The sequence below is a fragment of the Paramisgurnus dabryanus genome, chromosome 5, assembly GCF_030506205.2.
Source record: "Paramisgurnus dabryanus chromosome 5, PD_genome_1.1, whole genome shotgun sequence".
Lineage (NCBI taxonomy): Eukaryota > Metazoa > Chordata > Actinopteri > Cypriniformes > Cobitidae > Paramisgurnus > Paramisgurnus dabryanus.
Window position 1 is genome coordinate 18,818,955 of NC_133341.1, and position 15,676 is coordinate 18,834,630.

The 15,676-nt window shown below is 37.6% G+C and overlaps 1 protein-coding gene across 7 annotated transcripts in view; it reads left to right on the plus strand.

Moving 5' to 3' along the window:
- The window catches only part of sh3glb2b (SH3-domain GRB2-like endophilin B2b), a 53,976-nt gene that overhangs the window by 10,931 nt on the left and 27,369 nt on the right, over nt 1–15,676 (plus strand). For all 7 annotated transcript variants that reach the window (XM_065250147.1, XM_065250148.2, XM_065250149.1 and 4 more), the window contains exons 3-4: nt 1,370–1,498; nt 13,795–13,928. In XM_065250147.1, the coding sequence (XP_065106219.1) occupies nt 1,370–1,498; nt 13,795–13,928 (263 nt within the window). The remainder of the gene's footprint in view (nt 1–1,369; nt 1,499–13,794; nt 13,929–15,676) is intronic.

Below are 15,676 nucleotides of genomic sequence, written 5' to 3' on the forward strand. Positions count from 1 at the left end.
GTGAACATTAAAGGGATACAGCCAAATATCAAAATTACCCCATGATTTACTCGCCCTCAAGCAATCCAAGATACACATGTCCATCATATTTCAAACACATTTGGAGTTATTTAAGTACATGTCCTTGCTCTTCCAAGCTTTTTACAGGGATCAGGGGACAACTTCTGACTTTAGACCCCCAAAAGTGCAGTAATTTTTTAAAGAAGAATTTCACACGGCTTCAAGGGGTTAACAACGTTCTTATGTAGGTAATCATGCGAGTTTATAAAAAATTCAAATTCATATAAACTATAATAACTAGCTTCTGGTAACAACTCCATCTTGGACTCACAAGACTCATGACAGTCAATGCACAACGTATCTATGACAATGAACGGTCACTTCTAGGGATGCAACGATTATAGATTTTGTTTGGTACGATTATAGTCTGATGAATAATCACGATTGTACGATTATTATGGATTCATTAATTTTACACAACATTAATGTATAAAACAAACTTTTGAACAATTGTTTAATTCTTTACATTGCAGTCAGTCAGACCACCAGCACCACGCCCGGGTTTTATCCATGGGAGAGCCGTGGGCAGGACGTTTTTAATGCTCAACAGAGCATTTGGAGTGTGCCTCTGTTTCAGGCACGCATGCAGGCACATACACACACACACACACACACACGCACGCACACACGCACGCACGCACGCACGCACGCACGCACGCACGCACGCACGCACGCACGCACGCACGCACGCACGCACGCACACACACACACACACACACACACACACACACACACACAAACCAGATCCACGAACAATCAAGAGATGCGTCATGTGTGCATATTCTTATGCTTTGTCACCCAGTCTGCATCATGACGCCCACGTCTTTTTGTGGTTTGTGTGTGCGTGCGTGAAACAGAAACACGCAGTGTAACGGAGCCTTTAGGATTATTCAACCGTAAAATTTTAAAGAGTGGTTAATAGTGAATCTGGTTATTCACTGCATCCCAATTCTCTTGTGATGTGTGTGAGTCCAAGATTGTGTCGTTACGGGAAGCTAGTTATTACAGTTTATATAGTTTCAAATATGGATATTTTTCTTGCAAAGTCGCATCGATTTCACACAGAAGGCATTGGAGCCGTGTGTATTACTTTTGTGAAGGATGGATGCACTTTTTGGGGGTTTAAGGTCTGAAGTTGTTGTCTGATCCCTGTTCTCCATTGTTAAAAAGCTAGGAAAAGCAAGGACATTTACTAAAATAATTCCAAATATGTTTGTCAGAAAGATAATCGACATATGCATCTCAGATGCCTTTTATTTATTAGAGGCTTAAATAAATCCTTTTCTTACTGATGTGAATCTTTGTTTAGGTGCCCGTATTGAAGAGTTTTTCTATGAGAAATTGGACAAAAAACTTCCAACCAGAACCACCAATGCTGAGCTACTGGGACAGTATATGCAGGATGCTGCAAAGGACTTTGGGCCAGGAACTCCATATGGTTTGTACAATCACCCAAATAACACACAATCCTATTATTTCACAGTTTTCAGCATTTTAGCGGGTAAAGTTATATTAAGCTATCTTTTTTGTGTGGTGTAGAGCTCATCCACCTTTGACATGAAAGCCTCCAAGCTACATTAATATCTTGCTAAAGCTGTCTGTCACTAGATGGTGCAATTGCCCTACCTTTATGCTAAGCCTAAAGGTAGTTTTGGCATTTATTTATTTATCAACATCCCTGTTTCAATAGAGTCTTGTTTCCTAGAAAACAACCTGGCGAGAACCGACATGGACAATTTGCGATTGCTAAACCTTAAATTGCAGACACCATTGCTAAACTTGAGAAGAGATCATAATCATACAACCTACATAGATGAAATCTGGAAATGGGTGATATAAACATCAAAGCCTACTTTATAGTTTTTTTCCCAACTGCATGGCAGGTTTATGTATGTAGAACCCCTTGGCTGTTCAGACTAGCTGGTTCCAACTGTCAAACATGGGGGTGGTACTGTGATGAATTGGGCTGCATCATTACCCCACATATCTGAGTTAGTGCCAGCAAGCAGTGGGTATTCGTAGATATCTGATTTATTCTACTGTCCAAATGTTGTTCTCAAACCATGATATAAAATTTTCTTCTCTATTTTTATACTTAATTTTTTATAATTTTTTCCCCCAAAACATACAAACAGGACATTAAATAGGTTTTTCTCACATTTTAGTCTAACCGTTACTGTTGATTGTTTTTTAAAGCGCAAAGTGTTTAATAATTTTGCAAAGTATTATTTATTACAAAAAAGTAACTGTAGGCCAAATTGAAATCGTTTTTCAAAAATAATGAACCCCGCCTTTAAACGCGTATGATGAACCACAGCCATACTATGAGTCTGCTAAGTAGCCAAGAGTGCAGAGACTGGTCAGGATTAAAGGCAGGGTGCTTGATTTTTGAGAAATCCGAGTGCCAAAACACACTTGTAGCCAATAAGCAGAAAGGGTCATGTTTACTAATCAACATCTTTGTCTTGGTTGTGTATGCATGGGGCGGGTCTATCAAAAGACGGTCCAGATTCTTTAAGGGTAAGGACGTGTTTGTTTGGGTCAATATTTCAAATGTCAACATTGGCTTTCAGAGATCATGCACCTTTAAACAGAGCAGTCAGAGGAAACAAATTAGGTGTAATGTGTGGAGAAAAGGACAGATGTCTTGGTGAGAGATCAGTGTTAATAGACATACACTAGCTAACAAGATGTAAAACTGTGCTCAGATCACAAAATTGTACAGATTATTATCATATATCATGCAATAGTAAAGATAGTATTGATACTTAACTTTTAAGAGCTAAGCAGATGTAATATCAAACTTGTTAATATTAATATTTAAAATAATTTAAATAAAGTAAATAACGTGTTATGTTACAGTAAGTATATATAAAAAGAAATAATAATACATAAATAAATTATAATTAAAAAAATATATTTATTTATGTTCATGATGGATAGTAGGGGAAAGTGATAGTGGGTTTCTCCTGAAGTCTACAATCATCTCCAGATTGTCTTGACTGCACCATACAGCCAGCTGTTCAACCTCCAGTCTATTAGCAGACTCGTTGCCAAATGTCAACATTAGCTCTCAGAGATAATGCCCCCCGCCTTTAAACAGAACAGTCAGAGGAGACAAATTAAGGTTCAATGTGAGGATAAAAGGACAGAGGTCTTGGTGAGAGATCAGTGTTCATACACTAGCTAACTAGATTGGACACTGATCTCAGATCACAAAATTGTACAGATTATTATCATATATCATGCAATAGTAAAGATAGTATTGATACTTAACTATTAAGAGTTAAGCAGATATAATTTTATACTCGTTATATCCGTCCACAGTTACGTTATGTGATACAGGTATTTCTAATCACCGCAAGAGAGGCGAGCTGTCCGAGCTGCTACAGGCCAGGCCAGCAGAAATGAGTATGTTAATCAGAATCAGAATCAGCTTTATTGCAAAGTATGTTTTAATCACATACTTTGACAAGGAATTTGTCTTGGTGAGAGGATTTATTTATTTATTTATTTATTGAGTTGTGTTCAGTGATGCATGTATGGATGTCCATATGTTGTTATTGAACAGATAAATAAATCTATTATTTACAGGTGATATTTACAGCATGTGTTTAGGATGGATTTTTTTCAGATGTACACTCAACTAAAGGATTATTAGGAACACCATACTAATAATGTGTTTGACCTCCTTTCGCCTTCAGAACTGCCTTAATTCTACATGGCATTGATTCAACAAGGTGCTGAAAGCTTTTTTTTTATTTTGGCACATATTGATAGAATAGCATCTTGCAGTTGATGGAGATTTGTGGGATGCACATCCAGGGCACGAAGCTCCCGTTCCACCACATCCCAAAGATGATCTATTGGGTTGAGATCTGGTGACTGTGGGGGCCATTTTAGTCCAGTGAACTCATTGTCATGTTCAAGAAACCAGTTTGAAATGATTCGAGCTTTGTGACATGGTGCATTATCCTGCTGGAAGTAGCCATCAGAGGATGGGTACATGGTGGTCATAAAGGGATGGACATGGTCAGAAACAATGCTCAGGTAGGCCGAGGCATTTAAATGATGCCCAATTGGCACTAAGGGGTCTAAAGTGTGGCAATAAAACATCCTCCACACCATTACACATCCACCAGCAGCCTCCACAGTGGTAACAAGGCATGATGGATCCATGTTCTCATTCCGTTTACACCAAATTCTGACTCTACCATCTGAATGTCTCAACAGAAATCGAGACTCATCAAACCAGGCAACGTTTTTCCAGTCTTTTACTGTCCAATTTTGGTGAGCTTGTGCAAATTGTAGCCTCTTTTTCCTATTTGTAGTGGAGATGAATGGTACCCGGTGGGGTCTTCTGCTGTTGTAGCCCATCCGCCTCAAGGTTGTGCGTGTTGTGGCTTCACAAATGCTTTGCTGCATACCTCAGTTGTAATGAGTGGTTATTTCAGTCAAAGTTGCTCTTCTATCAGCTTGAATCAGTCGGCCCATTCTCCTCTGACCTCTATCATCAACAAGGCATTTTCGTTCACAGGACTGCTGCATACTAGATGTTTTTCCCTTTTCACACCATTCTTTGTAAACCCTAGAAATGGTTGTGCGTGAAAATCCCAGTAACTGAGCAGATGGAAAATAGTTTAAAATACTCAGACCGGCCCGTCTGGCACCAACAACCATGCCATGCATATTCAGTCATTTACATATCTTTTTTTGTTAGTCAAGTTTTAGTTGACTAAAAGTCTCATCATTTTAGTCTAGTTTTAGTCCAAAGAAAACTCAATATATCTTAGTCAAGTCTAAGTTAAAACATTTTAGTCTTTTTTTAAATAAATTGTTTCTGAGATTATTTCTGATAACTATTTCAGTCAAATAGTTTTTTACACATCTCAAATATTGGTTATGTCATAACCACCTGACAAAATACACTTGTTGAATGATTTTTGTTGAATGCAACTTTGTTAAACTTTTTGATTTAAGAGACACATTCACAAATGATGTCAGCGCTCGTCGCTCGTGTTCGCTATCCATGTGTGTTTTGTGTTTCAGCCACAGTTTTAGTCAGGGTTTTTGGACATGTGCAGTCTCGTCATCGTCTCGTCTTAGTCATGGAAAAAAGGGTCGTTGACGAACATATTTAGTCTTGTCTCGTCTGACGAAATTAACCCAATATGTTGTGAGCATCCAAATCGCTATTTTTACAACACTAAGGCGGCTTGACACAACATGATTCTTTGCTCAAAGTATCACCTGTGTCTCTACACATGAACTCGAGCATTGAGAGCATAGTTTGTGTACACAGAGTTTACTAAAAAGAAGGTTTTGAACAACTGACTTTGAATGTTTTGGCGTCCGCTCGCCGCCATCTTCCCAGTCAAGATTTATCGATCGCTGAATGCGACGTAAGGAGGGAGGAGAGTAAAGATGGATAGCTCCTAAAGCATAGTTCCATATTGATGCATGATAATTTGTTGTTTTGTCGCAAGTGAAAAACAGTATCGTCATTCTAGTTGAAAAAGGAGCCTCACATGAGATTCATTCATTTGCATTCGGAAATCGATTTTTTATGTCTGGCAAAGATGGCGAGCAGACACCGTAACAGCCAAAGTCAGTTGTTCAAAACCTTTCTTTTCAGTAAACTCTGTGAACACAAACAATGTTCTCAATGCTCACGTTCATGTGATCCAGGTGATACTTCGAGCAAAGTTTCATGTTGTGGCGTGCCTTCTTAGTGTTGTAGTAATAGTGGTAGTTTGGTAGCAGCGGACAGCGGCTGGAAGGAGGCATCAGGGATCGAGTAGGCATCATACCATAACCAAGATATCTTTTTTTAAAGTAGCGTTTTTTTTCATGACAGTCGAGGTGCGAAATGTTGTCTTTCATAGCCATTTCCTGTATCCGTAAAAATCATAGACAGTAAAAGATAAGAAATCCGTTAATCGTAGCAAGCAAGCCAATGCGTGTCAGTAGCCTACTGATATTCTGTAGGTACTCAAGATGGCGGCAGGCAACTGGAATGACGTAAAAGATCACTTGGCTGATATTCATGAATAAGCAGACTCGTCACCATCCTGGATGACGCTGATAACCGTTGTGTCGTCTGCAAATTTAGCAGTTTAACAGAGGGGTCTTTTGCAGTGCAATCATTAGAATACAGGGAGAAGAGCAGAGGAGAAAGCACACAACCCTGGGGGGGCGCCAGTGAATACTTATTATTAGGGCGGAGATTATTTATTACTAATTTATTGTATGTATAAATGAACATTAAATTAAAGATTTAAATATTAAAACAATCCTAATGAATTTGTTTTAATTACAAGTTGCCTATAGGTCATGACTACCTAAGTCACACTTTTTGATGACACTAGTCAATATTCAATCAATCAATATTGATATTTTCTCCCCATCTCCAGACAATACCGCTACACAGCACATGATTATCTGCTGGGCCTATGGCATTCTGTGCAGGCACGTTAGGAAGCTCTCACCTGCATGTGTTTTGTCAGCCATTAGAGGACAGGTTTCAGAGGAAGAAGGACTTTATAAAGGGTTTGAATGGCCCCTTTTTGGTGACAATCAATAAACAATAGAGGGTATGCATTGACGTCACTTTTCCACGTGACCATGCCGTAGCATGCCCTGTTGAGTGGCAAAGTTCAACAAAATTGCTGGTTTTTATAGCAGCTACTGTGAAAATGCCAGTAAAACTAACTATTATTATCTTGAATTTAGTTGGACTTGACAGCCAAGGTGGACAATACTTAGTTACATCCGTTACATTTTCCAAGCATCTGTTCTTTATTAGGGTGTTTGTCCTGGGAAAATTTTTAGTTCACTACAATCTGAAGCATAGAATCATACTGTGTATTACTTTATATTGCATATTAGTATTTATTCAATACCTAATTACATACAAATTGTGTACTTTTACTTGAGTAAAAGTACGTTAATGTACTTAAATATTAAATGTAAAACAAAAACTTGTATTTATAAAATGTAATAGAGTAAAAATAATAATTATATACTTTGGAATATATTTTTTCCAAAGAAAAACACTGATAAATACAAATACTTGAAAAAATACTTTTAAGTAGGAAGTAAGACCTCTGCTTGATAGTGACCCTAGCAACTTGTCAACCTTCCTGTGGACGTTGGCATGAACGATCTGTTTACTGTTCTTTTCTGTGTCTATAAAACGGAAGCATCTGGCTCGATTGCCGTAACCGGATCATATCTGATACTTGGATTGCAGAATAGCTAGGAAATATAATATGATGTGTTAACCCCCATGCCCTGGCTAGTTTCTGGATTTCTACATCAAAGAAACTATAGTCAGCCCCCAACAATCTCGATGGGAGATTCAAACTTGGATGAGCATGCCCTTCTCGAAGGTTAAATAAGGAAAGACCTTGCCCCCATCTATCTCTCTTTGTCGGTTCTCATCGCCTCGTCTTTTCTGACTGCTCCTACAAGTGAGCTTTCCCAGGCAATTAGGCCTAGAAGCATGGCCTTGCCTTTGTTCTGGGAGTATAGGCCAAACTCACCTGAGTTAGTGACCAAGAATGAATTTTCAACAATCAGAAAACTACCAAACCACTTCTGGACCTTTCGGAACAACTCTTTAAATGGACTTGGACTCTTGGTTCGCACCCAGACAACCTGGACCAATGTCTGCCCCTCCAGCATGAAAATGCTGCAAACTGGACTCTGTTTTCCATCAAAACCCCAAGACTTTCACACACATTCGAATTAGGTTTGCACCAGACAACGCAAGTATCCAAAAAACGTTCTATATTATATAATGTAGCTGTGTTTAAGATGAGCCCTTTTTAATGAAGTGAAATGTTGGTTTTATGCAGAGCTCACCGTTCCACCACATCCCAAAAGATGGTCCATTGGGTTGAGATCTGGTGACTGTGGAAGCCATTTGAGTACAGTGAACTCATTGTCATTTTCAAGAAACCAGTCTGAGATGATTTGCGCTTTATGACATGGCGCGTTATCCTGCTGGAAGTAGCCATCAGAGGATGGTACACTGTGGTCACAAAGGGATGAACATGTTCAGAAACAATACACGATGCTCAATTGGTACTAATGGGCCCAAAGTGTGCCAAGAAAATATCCCTCACACCATTACACCACCACCATCCGCCTGAACCGTTGATACAAGGCAGGATGGATCCATGCTTTCATGTTGTGGACGCCAAACTCTGACTCTACAATCTGAAGGTCGCAGCAGAAATCAAAATCAGAACAGGCAACGTTTTTCCAATCTTCTATTGTCCAATTTTGGTGAGCCTGTGCGAATTGTAGCCTCAGTTTCCTGTTCTTAAATGTCAGGAGAGGCTCCCGGTGTGGTCGTCTGCTGCTGTAGCCCATCCGCCTCAAGGTTTGACGGGTTCTGCGTTCAGAGATGCTCTTCTGTATATCTCGGTTGTAACAAGTGGTTTTCTGAGTTACTGTTGCCTTTCTATCAGCTCATCCCATCTTTGCGCTTCAGTCGAATAAGGTAAGCGAAATGGCGTTCTAATCCACGTTTTATAGAGCGTAAGCCCCGCCCTATCGCGGGTTCGAACACCATTGGTCTGTAATTTTTACAGACGATATCCAATATGCTTCAATTACGGAGTAAACAGGAGTTCCCCCCATAGCGTCAGCAAACTCACACAATGCTTGTTCCCGTTATTTCAGGGAACCATGGTTACGTGAGTAACCTAAACGTTTCCGTTTCAAAATGAGAAGTAGGTTAAACATAAGACAGCAGGGTAAGTCAAGCCTGTTTCGGCATGAGAGGTAACTTAAACTCAGAGTCTGTTTCCGGAGTAACTTACTCTCTGAACCTAACCTGGTCGGGAGCCAGTTTTATCCTGTAAACTCAGAGTTTCTTTTGGTCCCCTCCCCATTTTTAAAGGAGTAGCTGTGTTTAATCTTGTAAGTTTCTTAAGTACATAAATTCATTGCGCACATTTTTATCACGTACACTGTAAAATATTTTTTATGCAAACCTCTTATGAAAATTTACCATGGTTTTATTGTGGTAAAAATGTAGTAACTATGGCTTTTACAGCAAATACAGTCCTATTTCAGAGTCTTTAAAACATATGGTCAAGAAAACACTGGCTCATTTTAGAGACAGATCCACAGATTGCAGCTTGCTTCACCAGTCTAGACACTTTCATAAGAGATCTCCAAACTTACGTGATGTTTTAGTAAAAGCAGATCTCTCCATTACATGTTCACATTTTTATGTTGCATATTCCTAGTGGCAATTTTCCATGCCATAATTGTGTTCATTGTAACGCTATATTTAAAGGCAACATTTTTAAACATACCACTTTGAATAAAACTATTAGAGTTAGAATCACTTGTAACACTAAGTATATGGTGTACTTGTTAAAATGTCAGTGTAATTTATACTAGGTTGGCAAAACAAAGCGTGAACTGAAAACTAAGATATGCGAACAAAAGTCTTCCATCCGTAGGCAGGATGAGAAATCATCGCTGGCGATACATTTCAACAGTGCGTGGCATTTGCACGACCTCAATTGTTGAGGTCAATTCTTTTTGTCCATGGGATTGCATCTGCATGAAAATGAATATAAGGTGTAAAAAGGTACAGTCCTCCGTTTATTTATTTCTGATATTTTTTTGGGAATGACCAAATTATGTTTTGATTAAGTTCAAAGTTATGATTAAGTCAAAAATAATGTTTTTCTTTTTCCAGTGCTATATATATATACAAGTTATGGTACAACAGACATCAGCTGGCTTTGGCAGACAATGACCTCCTCAGCAGCACTGGAAAAAGAAAAACATAATTTTTGACTTAATCATAACTTTGAACTCAATCAAAACATAATTTGGTCATTCCCTTAAAAATATTTACTTGTGTGAACAGGATGAGATTCCTGCCGTGGTTTCTCATCAGATGAGTCGTTTACTTAAAAAATTTAAAAAATCTAAAGATCGAAGATAGTGTTGGAATGCATGTCTATATCATAGTGTATAAAATGATTTTACTAATTATTTCCACCTTCGTGCATTATGTAAACAGGTGGTGGCATGTACAAATACTTGTAGATATGAATAATGTTAATCTACCTGTTGAAAGATGTAAAGGTCTGAGGCTACACTGTGAGCCAAAGTAATACACACATGATAACAGCAAGCTAATGTTACTTTTAATGTCTCCCACATACTTATAAACACACCACATGACCATAAACAAATAATGAATTAGCTATGAAAACAAAGTAAATAAGCTGTTACTTGACTTGGTTATATTATTTGCAAACTAAGGTTATCAATTAGTTGATTTCAATATTTAGAAGAAACTTGATTGAAATCATTTATGTTCACTTATTTGGTTGTTAGCAAATGTTAAGAAAAATCAAGACTAACCGTGCATAGTTAACATTTCCGTCGAGCTGCATCTCTGACAGACCCGTCATCATTCATGTTTTATCGCTGGCGGTAAAAACACCGGCCTCGTGGTTCTTGCATTCTCACGTGGTTCTTGCATAAATTATCCAGAGACTGTTTTAACTTCACTAAAATTGAATGACTAATATTTAGTTGCATAACCCTGGTTGTTGATAACTGCTGCACATCTGTGTCAAATCGTTAGCTGACTTCTGGCACCTAGAAACAGATATTTCATCCCAGGATACACAGTTCCTGTCAATTTTTAGTTTTTGCTTCAGAAACTGCATTTGTTATGTCACCCCACAAGTTCTCAATGGGGTAGAGATCAGGGGATTGAGCTGGGCACCCCATAACCTCAATCCTTTTTGTCTGGAACCAAGATTTTGCCCTCTTGCTTGTGGGTTTGGGGTTGTTGTCTTGTGAAACACTCATTTTAGGGGCATTTTCTCTTTTGTATTCTGATGTACTCAAACTGATCCATGTTCCCTTGTATACGATTAATATGCCCAACATGGTAGTAGGGCTGTAGTTGACCAAAGTCCTGCCCTGCGCAACGATTAGTCGACTAAAAAAAACGCAATGTTTTGCATTTTGATTGAACATTTATTAAACAATTGTCATAGAGCAGTAATTCTTAAAGTGTGGTCCGCCAAACCCCCCAAGTGGTCCGCCAAAAGATGACCTAAACTAGGCAAGTGTTTATACAAAATTATCACTTATTTAAGTAGATTTTTAATGAACTTGTGAAACTGTGATATCAGTTCTTGCCATTCTGTTATAATAACGTAAAAATGGATCGGTGGCTAAACCAAATCAGTGAAATTCCCACATATCTGCAATGCCTTTGATTATTTTATCAACTTCTCTGATGATGCACGCACGCGCACGCACGCACGCACGCACACACACTCACGCACACGCACGCGCGCACACACACACACACACACACAGACAGACAGACAAGAAGTGCCTTATCATATGCATATTCCACATTTTATCATAAGTGTTTTAATGCAGTGACTTGCAATGGTCTTGGTCTTGACTTGGTCTTGGTCTTGACTCCGTCTCGGTCTTGACTCGGTCTTGACCCTTTAAAGTCTTGGTCTTGTCTCGGTCTCGGCCTGTCTTGGTCATTACTTGGTCTCGGTTTAGGTGGTCTTGACTACAACACTAGGACTCCTAGGTCTATAGTGACAGTCACAATTGCGCACCTGACCACACCACACGCTACAAAAAATATAACTGCTAAAACTGCCAAATAATGAAAAATCCTAACAAAGCTCTTGTTTATACAGGCTGCATATTTTTCTTTACTCTCAAAGCTATGGGTTAACTTTTGTCCAGCCGATCTAGCTGTTTTAAAACAAACACACACAAAAATAGCCTAAAACTATTAATAATATGCTGTAGTAGGAAGGGCTATAGGTTTATTTTCGTTTTGTTACATTTTTTTAGGTTATTTTCAAACGCTTCATCTGTACGGAAAACGCAAACGCAGAATCGGAGGACAAATGGCTCCTTAGTTTCTAAATGCTTTGGGTAAAAGGTGATCGTGTTGAAAATAAAGTCGTTTGTCAAGCTTTAGAAGCTCATTTGGAACATTGCCGCAGCTCATTTAAGAAAATGACAGCTCTGAAGAGACGCCGCTTTAGTTTGAGGTAGTGCTAACAATAATAAAGAAAGAGGATGATCTTCATCACCTTATCTGTTACAACTGAAATGTATATGTAATGTATTTCCAAATATAAGCCAATCTTATGCGGCATGTTGCCAAATAGATTGCAACACGATAAAACGAATGGAAAAAAAACAGGCACATTAATTTATAATGAGGTGCGTTCTAGTTAACAATGCAATGCAAGTGAACGCGCCGTGCAGGCGCATCCATGCACGGTTATTATATTGTCTGCTATATTTGCTTTTTATTTATTAAATGCATACAATTGGTTGATAAAACATTTATTAAAATTAAGAAACAATTTATACAAAACAAAATTCATTTGAAAGAAATGCTTTCTATAAAGCAAAACTTTATTAAGTGGTAAAAATCGTGTCTGAGGATTTACAAAAACAAAACTTAATCTGCACTTTACTGTTAGCCTAAAAGACTTAAATGTTAATAATTTGGAACACAATCAGTAGAGACTTTCATTTGAATTATTTTATTACTGTATTTTATTTACTATTCAAATGAAGGAATTTACCAAAAAATAGCCTGGAGTGTTTACTTTTCGCAAACCTTGTGACTGTGTTTTGCTGACTAAAGCCAAAACAAGTAGCGTTCGAACTGAATGAATACAGCAAAACTATCTATATTCCTTACTGAGCGTGAAGTAGCAGTGCAGCCACATGAGTGGTACCCTAAACTGTGGTGCTGTTCCAAAATAGCCTAAATTAAAGCATTTAAAGTTGGGGATAAAAATTTAGAATACAGTTAAATATAACTGCTTAAAAAGGAATAAATATAAAGGAGTAAATCAATGAAAATGTCTTTATTGGTAAAAATAAATAAATTATGCAACTGGTCGACCAATGAGAATGTCAGTTGACAAAGACGGCATCAACCCGATTAGTTAACTAAACGACTAAAGTTGCGTGTTTTCTTTTGTGTGTTTTATGGGTTTTTCAGTTCAGTTTATTTGTCATTGTTACAGAATAATAATGAAATGTTGATAGAACAAAAACAGACAGACATATGGTTTTAAGTTGATCACCTATTTACATTATGAGTTTACAATTTACATCCCCTTAAATTGTTCATTACTTTTAACATAATATAACATAACTCCCCTGAATACCCCTAAAAAAAAACCAGTAAAGTGCATGGTGCAATAAATCTAGTAAGGGTAAGGTATTTGGAGTGTATTTTGTATTACAGTTTTGTTGCCGTTTAAAAGCATCTGAGATCATTTTAGCTGAGCATCCTAACTTTGCTGGATTTCTTTAAGTTTTCCCCTCTCAAATAAACTTTTAAATCAAATTGCGTTGTTCCTCTGAGCAATGATGGAATGGTCCGTTTTACATAGAAATTCAGCAACAGCTATATTTTATAACAATGGGCGAAATATTTGCTTCCACTATTTCTTAATAAAGGACAAAGATGGAGCTGTTTGTTCACAAAATTAACAACTTTTCTAATTAATAATTCATGTATGTCTGTCTATTATTTTTGGAGAGCTGTTTTAACCCAATATCTAGTCCACTCATCTTTGAACTGTTACAAACTCTTGAGACTTAAGACAAACGTACATTGAATTTGCAGAAAACAGTAGTTCCTTATATTTGAGAATTCTTTGCTTGTGATTTCAGGCAGCACTTTGATCACTGTTGGAGAATATCAGAAAAGATTGGGTGGAGCAGAGAGAGAACTCCTTCAGACATCAGCCATTAACTTCCTCACACCACTGAGAAATTTTCTAGAGGGAGACTGGAAAACCATTTCGGTGAGTTACAAATTTCCTTTTTTTTTTTAGATTACACACTAGTGACACACCAGCTCACTGTTTTGATCGTCCTTTGACTTCATTTTAAGGTGTTCTGACAAATGCGCGTTTTTTCAATGAATGAATTTTAATGAATTACAGTGAAATCCCGGCACATCCCAAAGCCAAGGGGGCACTCTTGTGCAGATAGTTTTAGATGGAGAAGGACTTCCTACTGACCAAATGCCGTAGTATACGCACAAGCTGTGCATGAAACACAGAATCGCAGCCTTGTGATCCAGAATCTATTTCAGACAGGCCTTTTTAATGGGACACGATTCATCTGTACAGCCCTAGTTCTAACTAATTCTGACTGGCTGTTTGGCAAAGCTAACCAGTGCACAAAAAAAAGTAATAATGCAAAGGAATGATGAAGACAAGAGTTTTATCCACCAGTCAAGTGACTTGTCATAGATGAGTCAAATATGAACAATTAAATAAATGAGTAAACTACTGCCCCCCACCCCGACCACCGATCTCACAGGCTGACGATAAGACGATCTCAAAATGGGGCATATTGCCCAACACTATTGCAGGATAGCCTATTTTATTATAGGTGGGGCAAGCTGCTTAATTTATTAGTCACTTTGTAGACTATTCATTTAACAATTTTTCTCAAAACATCTACTTCATTTAGCAAAAAAGCTGTTAAAATTATTTCAAAATTATTATCTCAAATTATTTGAACTGACACAAGTTTACGAGGCAAGTGACTGATAAGAAATGCATTACTAAGTTAACGCTGAGACTTCCCTTTATACTTAGAGATCATTATTTTCCACGTTTTTGGTCACATTGTAATTACCATCACTTAGTTGCAAAAAACTTTGCAATAATTAGGGGCGATTCTAGGTTTTTAATATTATGCTTAAATCTTTTTTATTCACGTTTTCCAATTAGAGTAACAAAACAAGGGACAACCTAGTAGGGATGGTCCCGATCAGGTTTTTTGCTTTGGAGTCATTTGATTTTGAGTATTAAATTTCTTGTGGAATACAGAAATTTATAAAGGACCTTGTGATGCCACTGACAATAATTATGTAATGATTAAAGAAAAAATAAACCTAAATGTGTCCAGTTTATGTTGGTAAGGAATGCTAAAGCCCAGACGTTAAGTTGATTAATACAAAGACATAGGAAGAATATTACCCCTCAAAAATGTCATTGAAAAATTATTATTCTCCATTTTTAAAGTTAGCCAGTTTTTTTCTTATTTAGTTTGCACTGTCCCGCCCCCTCAGATCACCATTAATGTTGATGTGATTTTAATTATAAATTGTGCTATTTAAAAATCACATTTGCTTATTGTATTGTTTTTCTTAAAGTGAATAATAAGCTAAAATAGCAGTATTTTAGTTAAGGGCGGTCTGTGAGGCAAGGTCGAATTTTCAATGTTCACTTGACTAAGTTTGTAAATGTAAATTGCACTACGGAAAGCAAACATGAAGGCTACGAACATTTCATAATTTCAAGGTTTTATATGCATTAACTAATTTCACCATGGACATTCGAAAATGGATTAAAAAAAGAAACTACAGCAACTGCCACTACCTCTGGGCTGCAAATAAGCAGTGTTGGGCTAATACGTAGGTATGCTTTTTTAGGGGTGTCCCTGACTACGAATTTACATCGTCAAATTATCTATGTGTGTGCGCATGGGTTGGGATAGGGACCAGGGGCATAATTTATAAAGCGTGCCCTATTAATTG